Source organism: Bufo gargarizans, chromosome 9, assembly GCF_014858855.1.
Source record: "Bufo gargarizans isolate SCDJY-AF-19 chromosome 9, ASM1485885v1, whole genome shotgun sequence".
NCBI lineage: Eukaryota > Metazoa > Chordata > Amphibia > Anura > Bufonidae > Bufo > Bufo gargarizans.
In genome coordinates, this window is record NC_058088.1 from 15,909,805 (window position 1) to 15,928,520 (window position 18,716).

At 46.1% G+C, this 18,716-nt stretch overlaps 1 protein-coding gene across 2 annotated transcripts; it reads left to right on the plus strand.

Annotated features, from left to right (window-relative positions):
- The first annotated feature begins 6,356 nt into the window (after nucleotides 1-6,356).
- On the plus strand, nucleotides 6,357-17,531 carry LOC122946750 (zinc finger protein 883-like). 2 transcript variants are annotated; one of them, XM_044306543.1, is made up of 2 exons: nucleotides 6,357-6,428; nucleotides 12,222-17,531. In XM_044306543.1, the coding sequence occupies exon 2, from the start codon at nucleotides 12,317-12,319 to the stop codon at nucleotides 13,460-13,462; it is 1,146 nt and encodes a 381-aa protein (XP_044162478.1). In that variant the 5' UTR covers nucleotides 6,357-6,428; nucleotides 12,222-12,316; the 3' UTR covers nucleotides 13,463-17,531. The 2 variants fall into 2 exon arrangements, with proteins under 2 accessions (XP_044162478.1, XP_044162479.1); XM_044306544.1 differs by having other exon boundaries at nucleotides 6,363-6,428; nucleotides 12,219-17,531.
- The last annotated feature ends 1,185 nt before the right edge of the window (nucleotides 17,532-18,716 follow it).

Below are 18,716 nucleotides of genomic sequence, written 5' to 3' on the forward strand. Positions count from 1 at the left end.
TTTGCGGCCCCTATAGAAGTCAATGGGTCCTCACCCAAACTGCAAAAAAAATCCGGATCGGATGCAAACGAAAAATACGTTTTACAAGTAGCCGTCCCATTCACTCCTATGGGACGGCTTATTGTAATTACACTGCTCACAGCGATGTCGGCAGCAACAGGTAAACATTGAACAAGAAGCGCGCCCTTCTCTTCAACCAGCTGATCGGAGGGGTGCTGGGTGTCGGACCCCCGCCGATCTAATAATGATGGTCATCAATATTCAAATCCTAGGAAACCCTTTTAAATCCATGAATTTTCTCACAAATCTTTCATCTGAAAAAGCAAATAAAATAAAAGGTTAAAGGGGTTCTGCAGTTTGTTTAAACTGATGATCTATCCTCTGGAATCTCTGGATAGATCATCAGCATCTGATCGGCGGGGGTCCAACACCCGGGACCCCCGCCGATCAGCTGTTTGAGAAGGCAGCGGTGCTCCAGGAGCGCCGAGGCCTTCTAACTGTTTACCGCCGGCCCAGTGACGTCACGACTAGTAACAACCCGCCTGGGCGCGGCTAAGTTCTGTTCACTTGAATAGAGCTTAGCGGCCCCCAGGCCATTGATACTAGTCGTGACGTCACTGGGCCGGCGGTAAACAGTGAGAAGGCCGCGGCGCTCCTGGACCACCGCTGCCTTCTCAAACAGCTGATCGGCGGGGCTCCCGGGTGTTGGACCCCCGCCGATCAGATGCTGATGATCTATCCAGAGGATAGATCATCAGTTTAAACAAACTGCAGAACCCCTTTAAATTCTATTGACTTAAATGGGAATTCTGGTTGTGATAAGTTATGGCCTATCTACAGGAAAAGGGATAACAATTAGGTTGGTGGGGGTCCTACCGCTGGGACTTCCGCAGATCATAAGAATCACGGAAATCTCCAGAACTCCTATAGAGATGAATGGAGCGGCAGTGCATCTACCTGACTGGCCGCTCTGTTTATTTTCAGGCCTAATGTTCTGGATCGGCGGGATTGCCGATCATGGACATTTCCCCCCTCCGAAGACTTGGTCAAATGTGACCAAAGCATCTAAGAGCGCAAAAACCCAGAAGCACCTGCTCCCGGGTGTGTATGAACTCATCCTGGCGAGGATTGGGGGAGCCGGCTGATGTGTGCGGCAGCCTCTGTTCTCCTGAATGATATGAGGCTGCCGTAGGTTCCTATGGAGATACTGCCTGTGGCAGAGCTCCACAGGAACATAGGAGAAGATTTATCAAAACTGGTGTACAGTAGAACTGGGTTAGTCGCCCCTAGCAACCAATCAGATTCCACCTTTTCATTTTGGAAAATAAAAGGTAGATTCTGATTGGTTGCTAGGGGCGACTAAGCCAGTTTCCTCTTAGACCAGTTTAATGAATCTCCCCCATAGTGTAAATCTTATAGACCCCAATGCTAATCTGATGACTGTTTGTTCACGTTCCCTATGGGAACTATTTAAAAGTGTAAAAAATTATAAAAAATATTTTAAAAAATATATAAAAATTCAAAACACCACTCCTTCCTCAAAATAAAAATAAATGTAAAAAAAATGAATCATCATGAAAAAAATGTAAAAAAAATGAATCATCATGAACATCGCCACGTCGTACTATTAAAATATAAAAATATTTATCCCATACGGCAAACGAAAAAAAGTCAAAATGGACAATTGGCCGATTTTTGGTCACTTCACTTCCCGTAAAAAAAAGTCATACACCCAAAATGGTGTCAAAAAAGAGCCCTCACACAGCTCCGTACACGTAACTACAAGAACGTTATGGGGGTCCGAAAAAGGCGATAAAAAGAAAACACACATTTTTTACAACGTTTACATTTTTTTTTCAGTATTAACCCTTTCAGGACCAAGACATTTTTAGCAAATCTGACATGTCACACTTTAAGTGGTAATAACTTTAAAACGCTTTTACCTATCCAGGCCATTCTAAGATTGTTTTCTCGTCACATATTGTACTTCATGCCAGTGACAAAATTTAGTAAAAAAAAAAAAATCTTTTTTATAAATAAAAAAAACATACCAAATTTTCTATTTTTTTTTTTAAAATAGAAAATTTCAATTTCTCTACTTCTATAATACATAGTAATACCTCCAAAAATAGTTACTACTTTACATTCCCCATATGTCTACTTCATGTTTGGATCATTTTGTGAATGCCATTTTATTTTTTGGGGACGTTACAAGGCTTAGAAGCAAATCTTGAAATTTTTCAGAAAATTTCAAAAACCCACTTTTTCAGGACCAGTTCAGGTCTGAAGTCACTTTGTGAGGCTTACATAATAGAAACCACCCAAAATAACCCCATTCTAGAAACTACACCCCTCAAGGTATTCAAAACTGATTTTACAAACTTTGTTAACTCTTTAGGTGTTTCACAAGAATTAATGTAAAATGGAGATGAAATTTAAGAATTTCAAATTTTTGGGTGATTTTCCATTTTAACCCACTTTTTCCAGTAACAAAGCAAGGGTTAACAGCCAAACAAAACTCCAATATTTATTGCCCTGATTCTGTAGTTTACAGAAACACCCCATATCTGGTCATAAACTGCTGTACGGGGACACGGCAGGGCGCAGAAGGAAAGGAACGCCATACGGTTTTTGGAAAGCAGATTTCACCGGGATAATTTTAAGCTGCCATGTCACATTTGAAGACCCCCTGAAGAAACTCCAAAAAAAGACCCCATTTTGGAAACTACGAAATAAGGTGGCAGTTTTGTTGATACTATTTTAGGGTACATATTGTAACAGATGGACCCTTTTATATTATTTTATGTTCGGCTGTCTGTACTAGTGATGTCCGGATCATGAACGAATCGTTCTTTTGAACCGATTCAGTTCACTGATCCGGAAGAGTCGGTTCCTCTGACTGAGCCGATCCGAATGAAATGGCTCAGTCAGATCAGCACAGAGGCAGCAGCAGGCAGTGTAATAGGAGCCGACAGTGGACGCTAGCCCCGCCCCTCCCCGCCCTCCAACCAATCAGAGGCAGCCAGCACTGACACAGCACAGGGGGAGTCGCAGGACAGTGGACGCTAGCCCCGCCCCTCCCGCCCTCCAACCAATCAGAGTCAGCCAGCACTGACACAGCACAGGGGGAGTCGCAGGACAGTGGACGCTAGCCCCGCCCCTCCCTCCAACCAATCAGAGGCAGCCAGCACTGACTCACAGCACAGGGTGAGTCGCAGGGACTCAGAGAATCGGCTGAGTCTATTAGTTAAAAGAATCGAATGAGTCAGAGACTGAGTCACCGAGTCCCTGCCAGGCTCCCTGTAAGTCCGTCCAGGGGGAAGGGGGGGCATTAATCTAGCATGTAGCAGAGCTGTGTGTGTACAGGGTGCATGCAGCAGTGTAGCATCACGCTACACTGCTACATGCACCCTGTACACACACAGCTCTGCTACATGCTGTAGCAGAGCAGGAAGTCTGGTAGGGACTCTGTGACACGATTATTTTAACTAAAACTCTCAGACAATTATCACAGTCTGCTTCACTGCAGCAGAGCTGTGTTTGCCAGGAGCCAGTCCCTCCTGACCTTCGGTTCACTTGAGAGCTGACTCAGCAAGTGAACCGAAGATTCGATGAGCTGAGCATGCGCATTGATCTTCAGTTCACTTGCCTCTGCCGGCTCAGGAAGTGAACCGAAGATCCGATTCATGAATCGGTTCATTTGAATGAGCTGATTCAAATGAACCGATTCAGCTGCAAGATCCGAACTTCCCATCACTAGTCTGTACACCCCCCCCCCCCTTTTTCCTGTTCCATTGTTTCCCAAGATCAGGGCGGTGACCCAGGGACACTGCCAGACCTGTCTAAACTAGCTGCCGTGTCCCCCCTCAACCTCCCATCAGCCCTTGCTATTGTTTGACCCCACCTTTCCTAGTATTATAGTAATCTATTTACTCTATTGTATGTAAATGAGGCTGTTGGGAGTCTGAAACCATGTGCTTTGCCCAGTAAAGTCAGTTAACTCCCAAACTGGGGAAAGTCTCTTGGATATTGACCTGCTTCTTCAGCTACAAGGGGATTTAAGTGGACATACTGAGTTCCGCAACACATAGGATTTTTGGTTGCTCTATATTACACTTTTTGTGAGGCAAGGTAACAAAAAATAGCAGTTTTGGCACCATTTTTATTTTTTGTTATTTACAATGTTTATCTGACAGGTTAGATTATGTGGTATTTTTATACAGCAGGTTGTTACGGAAGCGACAATACCAAATATGACAACTTTTTTTGGTTGTTTGTTTCAGTTTTACATAATAAAGCATTTTTGAAAAAAAATATAAATTTTTAGCGTCTCCATATTCTGAAAGCCATATTATTCTTTTTTTTGTGGGTGACTGTCTTATGTAGGGGGTCATTTTTTTTCGGTATGAGATGACGGTTTGAGGATTGGTACTATTTTAGGGTGCGTATGACTTTTTGATCGCTTGGTATTACACTTTTTGTGGTGTAAGGTGACAAAAAAATAGCTTTTTTGACATGGTTTTTATTTTTTACGGTGTTCACCTGAGGGGTTAGGTCATGTATTATTATAGAGCAGGTTGTTACGGATGCAGCGATACCTAATATGTATACTTTTTTTTTTTTTATTTTTTTTTTTACATTTAACACAATAAAAGCTGTTTTAGTGTCTCAATAGTCTGAGAGCCATATTTTTTTATTTTTGGGGGGATTGTCTTTAGTAGGGGCTTATTTTTTGCGGGATGAGGTGGTGGTTAGATTGGTACTATTTTGGGGGGCATACGCCTTTTTGATCGCTTGGTGTTTCACGTTTAGTGATGGAAGGTGACAAAAAAGTGTTTTTTTTTCAGCAGTTTTTATTTTATTAGGTAGGGTATCATTTTTGTGGGATGAGATGATGGTTTGATTGCCACTATTTTGGGGTGCATATGACTATTTGATTGCTTGCTATTACACTTTTTGTGATGTAAGGTGACAAAAAATGGCTTTTTTGACACCGTTTTTATAATTATTATTTTTTTCAGCTGAGGGGTTAGGTCATGTGATACTACCTAACCCCTCAGCTTAAAAAAATAATAATAATAAAAATGGTTTCAAAATAGCAATTTTTGGTCACCTTACATCACAAAAAGTGTAATAGCAAGCAAATAGTCATATGCACCCCAAAATAGTGGCAATCAAACCATCATCTCATCCCACAAAAATGATACCCTACCTAATAAAATAAAAACTGCTAAAAAAACATAGGTATCGGACACGGCGATACCTATTATGTCTGCTTTTCTTTTTTTTTTACTTTTTTTTTTGTCCCACTCTCTCACAGGCTGTCCCGGCAGGCATCGGCCTGCCTTCCCTGCCATCGGGTCCCCGTCACAGCAGCGTAGGGACCCGATGGACACCCCGCACACATCTGGAGCCTGCATGTGCCGCGGTCAGCGCTGAGCGTGGCAATGCAAGGGTTAATGCATCGGTGCATACAGCTGGGGTCCGACTATCAGTGACTGCCGGACCCTTGCGCAGCTCCTGCACCTGCCCGATCAACACGCCGTACATGTACGGCGTTGGGCGTTAAGTCACGTCCGGTTGCTTCGTACATGTACAGCGCTGGTCGTTAAGGGGTTAAAATACAAGCAAAAGTATACATATGTGATATCGCCGTAATGGTACTGACCCGGGGAAAGAAGAGCACCGGTCAGTTTTACCGCATAGGGATCGCCGTAAAAATAAAACCCATAAAACAGTATTTTTTTTTCCAATTTCACTCCTTTTGGGACTTTTTTTCCCCAGCTCCCCACTACATCATACCTAATATGAATTGGTGGCATTAGAAAGTGCAACTTAACCGCAAAATACAAACCCTCATCCCGCTGTGTGAACGGAAAAAAAAAAAACTGTTATGGATCCGGAAAGGCAGGGAGTGGAAAACTAAAACCTCAGGGGCTGAAAGGGTTAATTCACGTTTCCGTTTAGTTTTTTTACAGCGCAACTGACAAGAATCTAAAGTCCTGTGGGCGGTGCGCGCACGGGATTGTGGGAATTGTAGTTCTGCATCTATAGCAAAGAGGCAGGATTTCAGTTTTAGAACTACAGTGACCAGCATGCCTCTCTGCCGGAGCCCGAGTGCTTTTCAAGGGCAGACCAGTTACTATACAGGTTCCCGTTAAGCATGAGGTAGAACTACAAGTCTCAGCAGTCAGCACGCCTCCTCCAGTCCTTCCCCATAATCAAAAGCGGAGATCCCGCCGTTTCCTATCGGTCTCACGCAAGCCGCTCTGTGATTGGCTTCCCGCTCGCGGCAGTCTGCCTGAGCTCTGATTGGCTGAGAGAGGTCACGGGGTGCGAGGCAGCCAATCACGGGACGGGGAGCCTGGAGTCGGTCACATGGACGCTGTTAGGTTGCGCGTCTCCTGAGTGGCGGCTGTGGCAAGCAGGTGAGTGGCGCCCGGGCGGGTGGGACCTGGGACCCCCGCACACGGATAGCTATACACAGCTTAGGCTATTTTATAACCTGACGCATGCTGGGACTTGTAGTGCATGCGCCATGTGATGGGGGGAGATTTCCAGCACTTTCATTGCTAATTTGAGGAATTGCACGGCATTCGTCACTGCAAAGCGGGTCCACATGGAGGTTTAACCTTAAAGGGGAGGGTTCGGGCAATTTGCAAAACTACAACTCCCAGCATTCTCTGTGTGAGCGGGGCGCCGCCTGTTGACTGCAGCGGTGCCGCTTATAGTTGGCTGTGCGCGGACTTGAAAAGGTGCATCGAAACGTAACCAATCAGGTCGCAGCTTTCATTTTCCAACGTGTCCTTGAAGAATAAGAGCTGGAATCTGATTGGATGACTACTTAAAGGGGTGTTCTTATCTCAGCACTTGTGGCCTATTGCAAGGAAAGGGGTACAACTACAGGGCGACGTGCTGGGCCTGAAAAATGTGCCAATGTCGGCTGAACATAACTATATTAGTGCCATCTCACTGCCTGCTGCCGTTTTTGAGAAACAAACTTTTATAATATGCTAATTAGACTTTAGGAGCAGTGGGGGCGGGGGATTGCACCTGGTCCTAGAGGTTCCGTTCGCACCCCTCTTTTCACGCCCTGCTTCTCTTGATTGACAGGGGCAGGCATCATTGGTCGCCTCCCGCCGGTAGTGTCTGCAGTGTAAATGTCGCGCCGTTCAGTATTCGGCGCAGTCGCCGAGCGTCCCTCCCTGACTGCAGACGGGGGCGGCGGGAGGAGAGCAGCGCTGCCTGGCCCTGTCAATCTAGTGTAGCAGGGCGGGGCCAGAGGTGGGAGAACGGAGGCTCTAGGAGCAGGGGCAACGCCCCCCCCCCCCCGCCCCCCCCCCCCCCCCCCCCCCTGCACCTACAGGCTAATTAGCATCTTATACAAGTTTGTTTTTCTCAATAACGGCGGCAGGCAGTGAGATGGCGCTAATATAGTTATGTTCAGCTGACATTAGCACATCGCTCGTGTCAGCCAGCTTAATACCCGTTTTTCAGGGGACAGAAACCCTTTAACTCCATTCACTTCTATGGCAGTTCAAAATGGCTTAGGAAGCAGACTTCAGAAGTCCTGTAGAGGTGAATAGGGATAACTGCGCATGCGCTGCTGTATTCATGGGGGACAACAGATGGGACATCCCCCTACAACTTGTTCTTTACACCCCCCCCCCCCTTCCATAATGTATGTAGGTTAGCGCTAGATATACTGATAAATCTGTCCTTATGGAGGAGCACCGTATGTGATTAAGTTGGAGGTGTCTTAAAGGGCATCTGTCAGCAGTTTTGTCCCCATGACACCGGCTGACCTGTTACATGGGCTCTTGGCAGCTGAAGACATTTGTGTTGGTCCCATGTTCATATGTGCCCACATCGCTGAGAGAAATGATGTTTTCATATATACAAATGAGCCTCAGGTGTAGGGTTGTTGCGGGTATCGGAATTTCGATACCCAATCGATACTTTTGTCCCGGTATCGATACGATATCGGGATTTCCATTTTTTTCTATACTGTTCTGCGCAGTCTAGTATCTCTGAACATGAGAGCGCTGCTGTCATGTTCCCTCAGCAGCACAGGGGAGAAGGAAGCAGTCTCTCCCTCCCCCCCTGTGCCGCTGCTACCGCTACCAATGAGCGGAGGAGGGGCGGGCGCACTGCGCCACCAATGATAGGACTTTTCCTGGGTCCGGACTTAGTTAAGTATTATGCTCCTGCTCTATATGCTAATTACTATCAGGGCAATGGGGAGGAGACATCAGCTTCTCTAATGGGCGTTCCTAGTAATTAGCATATGGGGCACAGCGGGCGAACAGCGGCGCACAACTATAATGGTAAGTGCCAGGGCATCTCTGGGCGCCGCTCTGTGTAGCCTAATACTTAACTAAGTCCGGACCCGTGAAAGGTTGTCTAACACCTAATTCAGGAGGCGGGTGCCGGCAGCAGAATCGCATAGCCGGCACCTGCCTCTGACAGGGAGCTGCGATCAGCGGCAGTTAACCCCTCAGGTGCGGCAGCTGAGGGGTTAACTGCCGCTGATCTGCTGCCAGTACCCGCCTCCTGTATTAAGGGGTAATTATCATTGATGGCGCAGTGCGCCTCCCCCCCCCCCCCCACCTACCCCATTAAAATCATTGCTGGCACAGTGCGCTCAACCCCCCCAGTATTAAAATAATTGGTGGCAGTGGCCACAGGGTCCCCTCCCCTTCTCATTGGTGGCAGTGGCCACAGGGTCCCCTCCCCTTCTCATTGGTGGCAGTTCCGATCGGAGTCCCAGCAGGCTAATCCTGGGGCTCCAATCGGTTACCATGGCAGCCAGGACGCTACTGAATCCCTGGATGCCATAGTCAGCTCCCTGCACACAAAGCACAGAGCAGCAGGGACCGTGTATAATCCTATTCACCGTGATAGAGATCTATTACCCTGGGTTCACACCTGAGCGTTCCTCAAACGCGCGTTTTTATGCACGTTTTTTGTAATAGTAAACGCGCGTTTGTGTCATTGGCTGCAGTGTCCTATGGCCACAAACGCGCGTCAAAACGCCCCAAAGAAGCTCAAGTACTTGTTTGAGCGTCGGGCGTTTTACAGCGCGTTCGTGCGCGCTGTAAAACGCCCAGGTGTGAACCCTTCCCATAGGGAAGCATTGGTTTTCATGTCTTAAGCGTTTTACAGCGCGTTTGAACGCGCTGTAAAACGCTCAGGTGTGAACCCAGGGTTAGGGTGAATAGGACAAGGGATGAAAAGATCCCAGGTTCTGGCCCCTAAGGGGGGAAATTAGTTAGTAAACAAAAAGTGTAAAAAAGTTTAAAACACACACCAAATTATTAAGTATAAATCACTCCCTTTCCCAATTTCACATATAGAATATATAAAAAATTAATAAATAAACATATCACATAAAGTCCAAACTATTAAAAAATGTATGCGGTGAACGCCGGAACAGAAAAAAAATAAAACTGCACGATTTTACATTTTTTTAAAATGCGTTATGCACGTGGCTTTTTTTGTTTATTTTTTCGTGTGGTATCGAGTATCGCAATACTTTCTTATGGTATTGAAATTAAATAAAAAATGTGGTATCGCAACAACTACTCAGGAGCAACAGGGGCGTCGCCATTACACCTGGAGGCTCTGCTCTTTCTGTAACTACCGCACTCCCTGCACTTTGACAGTTTTCACACCTGGCCCTGTCAATCAAAGTGGAAAGGCAGTGGCAGAGAGAGCAGAGCCTCTAGGAGTAATGGTTCCGCCCCTGTTGCTCCTAGAGGCTCATTTGCAAAGAAATAAAACATCATCTTTCTCAGCTATGCGGGCACATATGACCATGGGACCAACACATACACCTTCAGCTGCCAAGTGCACGTGTAACAGGTCAGCCAGTGTCATAGGTACAGATGCCTTTAAATCCTGTCATAGGTTGGCATCTCATGGGATGGTGTCTTTTCAAAAAGCGTTTGTTGGGATCATTGTAACATGGACACATTTTTATGGCTGGTCCAGTATAGCAGGCCAAGTCAGCCATAAAGGTTAAGGATAACATACTGACTGCCTGCAGCTGCCACAAGGGGAGCTAGCTGCATGTAGATATGTACAGCTGCCACAAGGGGGAGCTAACTGCATGTAGATATATACAGCTCCCACTGAAGTGCAGAGATAGAGAGCTCCCCCTAGTGGCTGCCAGCTGAAGTCAGTATAAATACATATACAGTGAGCTCCACCTAGTGGCTGTCTGGAGAAAGCATGAATTATGAGGAACTATTACAAAAGCTGAAGTTTGAATTAGTAATGGCTTAGCAGTCCCCTGACGTACATGCTAGCATCATGGCTGAGGGCAGTGATTGGCTGCCTGGGGCTTGTGAATCTACAGCATGGCGTATCATCGCTCCAGGAAAATGAGGACCAGCGCTGCAAATGCAGGGTATTTTTAAAGTAATGTGTTGTGTGTGTTTTTTTTTTTTTTTTTTTTTTTTTTCTTGCAGGTAGTTTAATTTGTAAGGCTACTTTCACACTTGCTGTTCACCATGTCGGATCCGTCCTGCGGCTATTTCACCGGACCGCCGCTCCGTCCCCATTGACGGCGGTCTGTGCACGGCGAAAGGCCGCCGGACTAAAATTACTGCATGTCAGGCTTTTTAGTTTAGTTTAGGCTTTCGCCGTGCACCGCCGGAGCTCTGCCCCCGTCCCCATTATAGTCAATGGGGACGGAGCGGCGGCACGGCGAAATAGCCGCAGGACGGATCCAACATGGTGAACAGCCTAGGGTTGGGCAATATACCGGTATCACGATATACCGCGGTATTAAAAAAACAGCGATATGGCGATATCGCTGTTTCCTAAATACCGCGGTATATTTCGTGACGTCATCGCTTTAAAAACTGCGTCCGCGGCTGCCCTCCCCCATCATTATCTACCAGTTTCTTCCAGCAGCGGCTCCTCCTGCTTGCTCTGAATGTGCGGTCTCCGCCCACGACGTCTCACGTCGGAATCAGGTGACGCCCCCAGGCTGAGTTGAGTTGAGCAGCGCAGTACAGCAGCGACTGCTGAGTCGGCTCAGCCTCCAGTGAACCGAAGGTCAGGAGGGACTTACAATGTATAGTTATTGCAGGGACTCGTGTCAGACACGTGTCACCGAGTCCCTGCCAGGCTTCCTGCTCTGCTACATGCTACACTGCTGCATGCACCCTGTACACACTACCCCCCCCCCCCCCCCCCCCCCAGGTTGTAAACCTGTAGTGGTCCACTCATGGGGGATCTACAACTACCGTGTTTCCCCGAAAATAAGACCTACTTCTACCTTGCGCTGTAATATAAGGCATCCCCCCGAAAATAAGGCCTCCCCGATAATAAAGCCAACCCAGTATAAGGCCCCCGAAGCTACGGTACCGTAAGGCGACTGACTCCTCTGGACCCTACGGGCGCCGCCACGCAGCTCACTGATTGGCCGCAACGCAGGCGGTGCAAGGTCTCTTTAAATCAGAGAGCCCGCGCCGCCGCAAGGACAAGCTGCCGCCTTCTTCTGCTCGCTCTGCACCGACGGAGTCTGGCTGACTGACCACTTGGCTGGCACGGACACACAGGGGTGACAGGTGTGGGGGGGGGGGGGGATATCTGATGAAAGGTGGGGGATGTCTGGTGAAGGGGGGGGATAAATACCTGGCACAGGGTAGAGGGATCATTTAAAATGACAAAGGGGATCACTTAAAATGGCACATGGGTATCAGGGTGGGGAGTGGGAATACTTAAAATGGCACAGGGTGGGTAGGGGGGGATCATTTAAAATGACACAGGGGGATCGGGGGGGGGGGAATCAAAATGACACAGGAGGATCAGAAGGGGGTACTAAAATGGTACGGTAATCCCCCCCCTCTGATTCTCCTGTGCCATTTTGATTCCCCCTTCTGATCCCCCTCCCCGCCCTGATACCCCTGTGCCATTTTAAGTGATCCCCCCTCCCCACCCTGATTTTTTTTGTTCAACAATAAATGTGTACCGTATTTTTCTTCATGGGGAAAAAAAAGACCTAGCGAATCTTTGGGAGCAAAAATTTATATAAGACACTGTCTTATTTTCGGGGAACCAGGGTATTACCATGCTGAAGGTTGTTTTACCGAAGCTGGAGAGCCGCTGATGTACACAATAGCTCAGTTTCATACCATTCACATTTCACGTCTACCTATGTCGTATAATGATGTTGATGGTAATTTATTTATTTGTATTCTCTCCAGCAGATTCTGAACACCCAGCCTAGTAAAAAGAAAACTAAAAAAGTTGACTTGCAGAACCTTTTAACTTCTCCTCCACCTTGGAGGCAAGTGAAAAGCCAATGGAACGAACAAGAAAAAGACTTAAAGGGAAATCTTTACGAGCATCAAATAAGCTGAAGAAGTCAAAACCTAGGGATGGAAGCTGTAGTAGTGCAACCTTAGAAGATCAGTCAACAAAATTTAGGGAAGATGATAATCCTATAGAAGAGAAGGCCAAAACAGATTTATTGACTAAACGGAGGGGTAGACCAAAAAAGGCTGGATTAAAGAAGTCTGTAAAAGAAGAGAAAGTTGGCCATGAAGAATCAAAAATTACCAAACGAGCACCAAATCGGCTGTCAAAGTTGTATACTTGTGCGTGTGGTAAACGCTACACCAGCGCCTTTGCTCTCCGTAGACACCAGAAAACTAATGTAGGATGTGACGTAGATAGTGGTCAGCATTTTGTAGGATCTGAAAAGCCTTTTCAATGCATGTGTGGGAAGACGTTTTCCATCAGTTCTACTCTGAACAGACATCTAAAGACATGCCAAGTTGGATACTCAACACATTCCAATGCCAGAGAAAACCTATATAAGCCCTATGTCTGTGCTTGTGGGAAACGATACACAGGCAGCTCTCAACTCTACAGACATCAGAGAATTCACTCACATAAAAGTAAGAAAAGGGCTGAAAAGAATTATATCTGTGACTGTGGGAAGAAGTTCACAGTTAGGGCACATCTGTTACGGCATCAGGAGACACACACCCTAGAGATTGTCCAAATCCAACTCGAAGGTGACCCTGAAGAAGTTAACGAGATGGAATCTCCAGGGAGGATTAAACCATACGTTTGTCAGTGTGGAAAAAGCTACACTTGTAGTTCTCATCTCTACCGGCATCAAAGGACCCACCATAACAAGGACTTCAGTTCAAGCTCAAGGTATTGGACTACAGGAATGGAGAAACCTTATAAATGTGAGTGTGGTAGAAGCTACACTTCTTCCTCACACCTCTACCGACACCAGAAAACTCACGAGATGATGGAGTTTATTGTAGATGACCCGGACTGTGATAGCGACGTCCACAATGAGGACTTTGAAGAGAAGCCTTACCAGTGCGAATGCGGCAAAAGTTTCATATTATGGTTTTCTCTTATGGTGCATAAAAGGATTCATTGTAAAGCGAATCTTCAGACCTCCTCTGGGCAGGAGGACAGTCCTTGATTCTCCACTCCTCATCCACCAGGCGATTAGAACTGAAGAGCCAAGGGCCAAGGTCTATTCAGATGACTAGCTGGCCAATATTCATATATATATATATATACATTTTTTTTTATATCAAAATGACAGACGTATCACTTACATTAAACAATTTCTCAATATATCTCCCGGCCAATTCAAAAACAACAACGTAATCCCCCTGGTGGAGCAAAGAAAAAAATAATAAAATAAAACATTCCCCTGCAACCATACAGTCTACCATGAAGACCATATTTTGGACCATACTTCCAACTTATTTTTGGGAGGTGTATCTGATCTTTTCATATACCTTCACTTTATTAACCAAGCTGACCCAGTTAGTGATGCCAGGAGCGGCCCTGGCCATCCACCCACGTGCTATGTTCTGATCTTCTGACGTCTGATACTTGTGAAGATTGTATATTAAGGTCCCGGCCACAATAGGGGTCAAATATTTTGATAAGAACTATACATCTTTGCAATGATCTAAGACGGGACCATAATGTTGACTGGGCAGGTTTTATTCTAATTGTTTTGTTTTTTTCTCGCCTTCGGGTAAAGAAATGCCCCACTTAGGGCAGTATGATTTACCAGAGGGGGGGGGGGGGGGGGGGCACGGCCACGTCTTATGAACTAGCTAAAAGAGCAGCTATAAAGAGCGTCTGTGGCTCTGGAGGACTCAGCATGCCCATCATTCCACTGATTTCAATGCGAAGTGTGTAATTCTTCATTTCTCCTGTGGTGGCGCAGCAGCAAACTGAACTCCCCTCATGCAGATTACAGCTGGCCGCTGGACGTCCCGGCAGCGTTGCACCATGTGATCAGCTTATCGGAGGACTCGTCTTATAAAAAGGGACTGTTTAAAGCGGACGGTAACTGCAAATTACAAAGCAGAATCGTTTTTTCACCTTTTTTTAATTAATTTTTTTAATTTTTAATCACATGAAAAACAAAATATGTTCGCTTGGGTGACAGTTTACGAGGGCGAGTCAAGAATTATTTACACTCCGGCTGTAGAATTTATTTTAACCCCTTGGCGCCCACTGTACATGTAAGGTGGAAGTTGGCACTTTAAAGACGGTGCCCAGTCGCGGGCGCCATAGCGACTGAGTTTTTTTCTTTAGGGCGAATGTATGTGATTAGCCATAAGGCCAAATGTGGCCACGGCATCTGAGCTGCGAGCACCCGTGCCCCTAACAACGTTCCTCGGCTGAGATCGGGGAAGCTGGTATGTACCAATAATGGCTTGCAGCCTCAAGCAGGCTCTGATACCGATCATATTCCGATGCTGGCCTGCAGGTGGCAGCACTGCATGGGAATACACTGAATGGTGTGTTCTGTGATGATGTATACCATCTGATGATTGCTGGTTATAGTCACCTGGGGTGACTTAAAAAAAGTAAAAAAAAAACTATTTATGTATAAAAAATATAAAAGTTCAAATCGCCCTCCTTCCTCCAAAATAAACAATAATAATTAAAAAAAAAGGCAGGCATTGCCGCACCTGAAAATGCCCGTATTATTAAAAGATAATATTTATTGCAAATGGGGTAACCGAAAAAAAAATCAAAGTGGTCAATTTGCCATTTTGTTGTCACTCCCCCCAACCCCCCCCCCTTTTTTTTTAAAAAAAAGATCAAAAAGCCCCGCCAAAAGTGAGCCCTCACACAGCTCCATAGGCGTCACTGTAAAAGGTTATAGGAGTCAGAATATTGCGATGAAAAGAAAAAAACATTTTTTTTTTCCTTCAAGGTTTTTATTTCTTTTCAATATTAAAACGCAAGAAAATGATACAAATGTGGTAGCACCGTAATCGTACTGACCCGGAGAAAAAAGTAACAGGTAATTTTTACTGCATAGAGAACGCCGTATAAACGTACAACTGGCGGAATAAAAAAAAAAAAATCAAATTCCACCTCATTTGGATTTTTTTTTTGTTCTGTTCCCCCCTGCTACATCCCCACTAGGCAGTATTAAATGGTGGAATTAAAAGCACAACTTGTTCCGTAAAAAAACAAGCCCTCATACGGCAAAAAATAAAAGAAAGTTATGGCTCTGGGACAAGGAAGAGGGGAAAAAAAATGCAAAAATTGAAAATCTCAGCGTCCTCTGAGAGTTATTCAACTTTTAGAAGAGACAAACGCCTCATTATTTGACATCCTCTCCCCAGTCACGGCTGCGCCAGTTCATGTGTGACTGGGGTGAGAGCCACGATGGCCGCCCCGCCTCTGATTTGTACCAGCAGCGTGCAGTGATCAGTTCCTTGTGGTCTGGTGTCGCTATTTATCGAGGACTTAGCGCACACTGCGGGGAAAAGGGTCGCGAACAAGTGCGCGTGATGGGATAGAGAAGTTCAAGGCACAAGTCAAGGAGCCAGACACCCGTCCACGACTGATGACCACATGGAGCGGGCACGTGTACTGATCCTGCTGGATCAAAGAAAAGCAGGGAGACTGTAGAGAAATGATGGATTTGTCTTTTCTGAAAGTCGATTCCAGTACAGAGTGCGGATAGTTTTTGACTCGCCCTCGGTTTAGCAAATGGCACAAGGTCCTGAGTGCACATGGTGGTGGCTTGTTATAGAGGTTTGGATTTTTTTTTCGGCGTCCAGTGGAGGACGGTACATTTTTGTTTTTCTAGGACTTTACCGCTGAAAACCTTTTATATGCCCCTATTAGGGCTCTTACACACGAGCGTGGAATCCGCTGCGTGAAAGAGAGCCATGCCCCGCTCTGCACAGCAGACACACGGAGCACTAACGTGGTAACGCTCCGCGCCTCTCTGTGATCTTTTTACTACAAAATCACGGTGACAACTTTATCTCACTGTGATCTTGTAGTAAAAAGATCAGTCATGTCAATGCTCCGTGTCTCTGCTGTCCGGAGCGGGGCTTGACTCTCTTTCACGCAGTGGATTCCACGCACAGGATCCGCTCGTGTGAAAGAGCCCTTAGAGCCATACAAAGGTACAGTAGGACCCGTAGTCCTCTACAGGTCAAGAGGTTGCACCAAGCTTGTAGTGTGCATGAGGCCTAACGTGAAGATCGAACGCGGTGACAACCTGTCAGTACCGAGGTTTGAAATCGATAGCCTGTCCTAAGCAGGTGGTCAATATCCGATCACCGGGAGTCCGACTCTCGGGGCCTATTATTGGGACAGCAGCTTTCTGCAAAGTGTCATATCTCAGTGTTTATTAGGCACGGCGCCATACATTTGGTATTGTCTGATATTGGAGCTCAGTCCCATCCACTGGTAATAGGACTGAGCTGCAATACCGGGCTCAGCCACTAATGACTGTACGGCGCTGTGCCTGGTACACTCTTGCCTATTCCGTCAGCTGATTGATTGGTTGGGGTTATCGGGAGTCTGACCCCTGCTGATCCTATAGTCATGGCCTGTCTTAAAAGGGGTTTTCCAGAATTTTGTCCCTTTTTTTTTTTAATTAGCCCCTGTAGCAGCTAATCGCCTGCTCCATGCCACTCCATTCTGGTGATCATTTCAGTGGTGACATGTCCCCAAGAGCAGAGACGTTCTGTCACCACCAAAGCCAGCGATTGGCTGCAGCGGCGCACATGACCCCGTCCGGAAGGTCACTGAATGGAGCCAGGAATCGGGTGATTCTTTCATTAGGGACCATGCGCTGCAGAGGCTAATTAAAAAGGGTCAGAATCCTGAAAAAAACCTTTTAGGGCTGAATTCACACGGTCCGTGAGATACCGGACTGGCATCCTGCTTATTGCAGAAGCGCACGGCGTCATAGCAACTAATGACTACGCCAGTCCGGTATCTCACCGACCGTGTGATTGAAGCCTAAGTCTTGGAGAACCCCTTTAAGGAAGCTGTTGCCAGCGGAGGAGCCGGTCTGCGGACATTTATATTTCATTGTACGTTGTATCCCTGTACAAATAAATCTCGCTAAAATCCCGTCCGACGACTAATGCTTTCTTTATCTACCTAATGCAGCAAGAGTCTGTTAATCTGTCGCCCCTAGATGTTCTGCTAATCTGGCAACTGATAGATATAGCCCCATGCCGGAGTAGCAGGTGAACTACGTGATAATCCCGCACTGGGTGGCGGCTTCTTGTTACATAGGACTGCCTATATTGTACACATCTGTAGGCCTCATCCTGGAGCTGCACTACTGTGGGCCTGTGTCAGTACTGTGAGATTTTTTATTTTTACACAAACCAAATTTTCAAAAAAATTTGCTACTTTGAGGGGGTTTTTTTGGGGCCACTTTTCATAAAAAAGATCTCAGAAAATCTCCTGTAGGTTTGGTTTTTTGGGGCACAGACCGTCTGAAGAAGCTTCAAATGGATTGAGAGGCCTAAGAATGAATTGGCCCATCCCGCTCCAGCACATATCAAGCGGGATGTATTAAAGGGGTTGTCTATTTTATATATATATATATATATATATATATATATATATATATATATATATATATATATATATATATATATATATCCTTCCCCTCCACACGCCAGTGGGACCTGCGAAGAGATCGACACTTACCTGTCTTCATAAGACTTCCGGTCAGCACTTGTAGACTTCCTCAAGGATGGCACGTCACCGCAGAGGTCAGTCGTGACCTCATCTGGACCGGAACTCGGGTTACGGACTCATGCACCCGGACGTATTTTCTTTCCGTGTCCGTTCGGGTTTTTTCCGTATGTGGAACCATTCATTTCATTTATTACGTGTGTACTGCGTTTCTGTATGTCCATTCTGCAAAAAAATAAAACTTGTCCTATTATTGTCCGCATCACGGACAAGGATAGGACTGTACTATTAGGGGCCGGCCGTTCTGTTCCGCAAAATACAGAATGCACACGGACGCTATCCTGTGTTTTTTTGCGGACTGCAAGATACATACGGTTGTGTGCATGGGAGCTAAGGGAATTGGGTGAGTATAGCTGCCGTTACTGGTCCTGCTGAGTGGGGTGAAACAAAAACAAAAAAAAAAAGCTTAGCTCCATTGGACTCAGATCTGCAATACCACATGCAACCTGTGGACAGGGGTGGTGCTGTTTTTTGGTAGAAAGCAGACATTTTTGTTTTTATCCTGGACAACCCCTTTAACCCCTTAAGGACCGGGCTCATTTTCACCTTAAGGACCGGGCCATTTTTTGCAAATCTGACCAGTGTCACTTTAAGTGCTCATAACTTTCAAACGCTTTGACTTACCCAGGCCGTTCTGAGATTGTTTTTTCGTCACATATTGTACTTCATGACACTGC